The following is a 3,230-nucleotide window of genomic DNA, read 5'->3' on the forward strand; positions in this document are numbered from 1 at the left end:
GGTGCCCCCCCCCCCCCCCTTCCCCCCGTGTGCCTGGGGGGGGGGGTCGTGCAGCTCCTGGATCTTAGCCTCTGAGCCCTCCGCACCCCTCCCCAGCCCCCTTGGCCTCTCTGAGCCGGGGAGGGCTCCCCAACATCCCCAGGCTCTGCACCATGCCTTGCCCCGGGTGCCAAATCCCAGCCTGTCCCGCAGGTGTTTGGGGCCCCTGCGGAAGCCGTAAAGGATCCCCCCTTCCCCAGAGATCCCCGCGCCCTTGGAGCAGGGTCAGCCTGCGATCCCCTTTCACAGCAGTACAGACCGGGGGCTTCGTCTCCCTTTGAAGGGACCCTGATGAGCGAGAGGAGGCCTTGGTGGAGGGGACCGCTCTCCTGGGGGCTGGGCTGTCTCTGCTCTGCAAGCAGCCTGCAGGGGCCCAATCCAGACAGCGTTTTGGAGGTGCTGCTGGCAGGGCAGGAGGGGGGGCCTGGAGGCCTGCGCTGCCCCCAGCACGGATCCAGGATGCCCCTGCAGCCGGGGGAGGGCAGCTCCAAAGCCATCCTGACCGCTCTCCTCCCTGTGAGGCTTCCTGAGGCTGCACGGTGCCGTGCCCCAGCGGAGCGTGGCCGCCGGGGACCGGGATCCCCCCGCACCCAACCCCAGCCTTCTCCCCACGAAGCCTCCCCAGCACCCGTCCTCCCCAGGGCCAGCCCCCTTGGTCCCTGCTAAAAGAGGGTGAGATGGGTCGGGGGGCTGGCCCTGGCTGGGGGTGAGAGCAGAGAGTCTATTTAGAGGGTAAATGAGACATCTTTACTACCCGCTCCCCCCCAACCACTGCCTCTGTTTCCCTAATTGTTCCCTCCCTTTCTGATGCTCTATTGTTTCTAATTAAGGGCTTGACTTCAATAGGCCTTAAATGGTGATTCCTGGGGGTCCCCGGCTGGCAAACAGCAAATAGGGAGCGCTTCTCCCCCCCCCATTCCCCCCAAAAGTGACCTTATTAAGCAGTTTGATTTGCCCATTTCCACTTGTTATTACTGGTAATGATCTCAGGGAGGGGGAGCCCCGGAGCTTTTCTTCGCAGCAGCCTGCAACGCTCTGCTCGCGGGGGAGTGCTTTTAGTGCCCCCTCCCCGGCGAGGTCTCCCCGTTCACCGGCTCTTCCCCCCTTGGGTTTGCCCGCGCATCCCTAACACCAGGCTTTTTCTCTCTCCCTCCCTCCCCGTCTCTCGGTCTCAAGGTATGGTTCAAAAACCGCCGGGCCAAGTGCCGGCAGCAGCAGCAGCAGCAGCAGAACGGGGGCCAGAACAAGGTCCGGCCAGCTAAAAAGAAGAATTCGCCGGCCCGGGAAGTGAGTTCGGAGAGCGGGACCAGCGGGCAGTTCACCCCCCCCTCCAGCACCTCGGTCCCCACCATTTCCAGCAGCAGTGCCCCCGTATCCATCTGGAGCCCAGCGTCCATCTCCCCGCTCTCAGACCCCCTGTCCACCTCTTCCTCCTGCATGCAGAGATCCTATCCTATGACCTACACCCAGGCATCAGGCTACAGCCAAGGATACGCTGGCTCGACCTCCTATTTCGGAGGGATGGACTGTGGATCTTACTTGACCCCTATGCACCACCAGCTTCCCGGACCGGGGGCCACCCTGAGTCCCATGGGTGCCAACGCGGTCACCAGCCACCTCAACCAGTCTCCAGCCTCCCTCTCCACCCAGGGCTATGGAGCCTCCAGTTTGGGCTTTAACTCCACCACCGATTGCTTGGATTATAAAGACCAAACCGCCTCCTGGAAGTTAAACTTCAATGCTGACTGCTTGGATTATAAGGACCAGACATCGTCATGGAAGTTCCAGGTTTTGTGAAGAACCTTTGTGATAACGAGAGAAATCGCGACGAGAACGAACAGGCTGGGCTGCACGCTCCAGTTTTAGTCAGGTCTTGGTTAAATTAAAGAGAAAAATAACTCAACGGACAAACAAACGAACAAAAAAACGACAGCGACAAGAGGGGGACAGTGTTGGTGTGATCCCGTTCAGACTCATCTCCTGCTCAGACGCTCTGGAAAAAGGAATAATGAAGAGGAAAAACGGAGGAGGAAGGCCTTAAACGGACAGATCATCTAGTGAGCAGAAAACAGACAGACCCATCTGTGTTCTTTCTAGTTTTAGGCGATTGTTGGGTTTCTTTGTTTGGAAGAGGTGGGAGATCGTCCCACCTATCGGCCAGTTTTAAAAAAAAAAAAAAGAAAAAAAAGAAAAAAAAAAGAAAAAAAAAGTCTAGGTTTTTATTTCTTTTTTTGTGTGTGCGTGGAAAGATCCTTCACCCAGAGGTTTCCAATGTGTTAGCCAACCCTCGGTTAAAATATTCGGAATGGACAGCATCTCTCTTTTTCTCCCTCTCTTTCTCCCTCCCTCTTTCTTTCTCTCTCGCTCTCGAGCTCATCCAACTGTTTCATGCCCAACTTGCTCAAGTTGGCACCCGGAGAACTTGGTTCAGGGCTGTGTGGGTTGTGTGACTGATTGTCCTAGCTGCACTACTTTATTTAAAGATAAAAAAAAAAAAAGATAATGTTCATAAGGAGTCAATATGTAGTTTTTAAGAGACAATCAGTGTGTGTCTTATATAAATGGTACATCTGTGGTTTTTAATCTGTGCTAGACTTCAAAACTGTGATCTCCTGTATTGTATGCAACTATGAACTCCGCACCAGCGGGAGTTCTGCTGTGATTTAAATAGGTTATAATTATAAGTGAAATTCAGAGCAACTGAGTTACCTATTATCATCTTTTAAAAAATAATAAAATATATATATTAAAAAAAAAAAAAAGAAAAAGAAAAACACAAAAACACGATCGCCTTTCACCCGAGGTGAACTGCACTGAAACTTTTTACAGCAAACTGTCTCTGAATGAAAGAGAAAAGACCGAAAAAGCCCCACCCGAGGACATTAAACTCCTCTGGAGCTCTCTTACTGCCGGCCACGCTGGCAGTAACCATCAAATCCAGCAGGACTTTGGGCAGTTGCTCTGACCTGGATGAATTTAAACCGAGAAATTAATTGTCGTTTATGCTTGCAGATGTTAACTGAAAAAAAAAAAAAAGATAAATATGCATAAACCTTTTTTCCTGGATTTGGCAGATATGTATAATTATATTAAAATGGTTCTAGCACACTTGATGGTTGTCTTCCATTTTAATCGCATCCGGCGAGTGACGGAGAGGGGCGATGCCGTCTGCCGCAGGGATTTCTCGGTTG

At 52.6% G+C, this 3,230-nt stretch overlaps 1 protein-coding gene across 1 annotated transcript in view; it reads left to right on the forward strand.

The window, feature by feature from the left end:
- OTX2 (orthodenticle homeobox 2) overlaps positions 1-3,147 on the forward strand; it is a 116,201-nt gene extending 113,054 nt beyond the window's left edge. Inside the window, exon 2 of the mRNA XM_009322933.1 lies at positions 1,216-3,147. Within this exon, the coding sequence (XP_009321208.1) occupies positions 1,216-1,836 (621 nt within the window). The 3' untranslated portion in view covers positions 1,837-3,147. The remainder of the gene's footprint in view (positions 1-1,215) is intronic.
- The last annotated feature ends 83 nt before the right edge of the window (positions 3,148-3,230 follow it).

The sequence above is a fragment of the Pygoscelis adeliae genome, unplaced genomic scaffold (assembly GCF_000699105.1).
Source record: "Pygoscelis adeliae isolate BGI_AS28 unplaced genomic scaffold, ASM69910v1 Scaffold314, whole genome shotgun sequence".
Lineage (NCBI taxonomy): Eukaryota > Metazoa > Chordata > Aves > Sphenisciformes > Spheniscidae > Pygoscelis > Pygoscelis adeliae.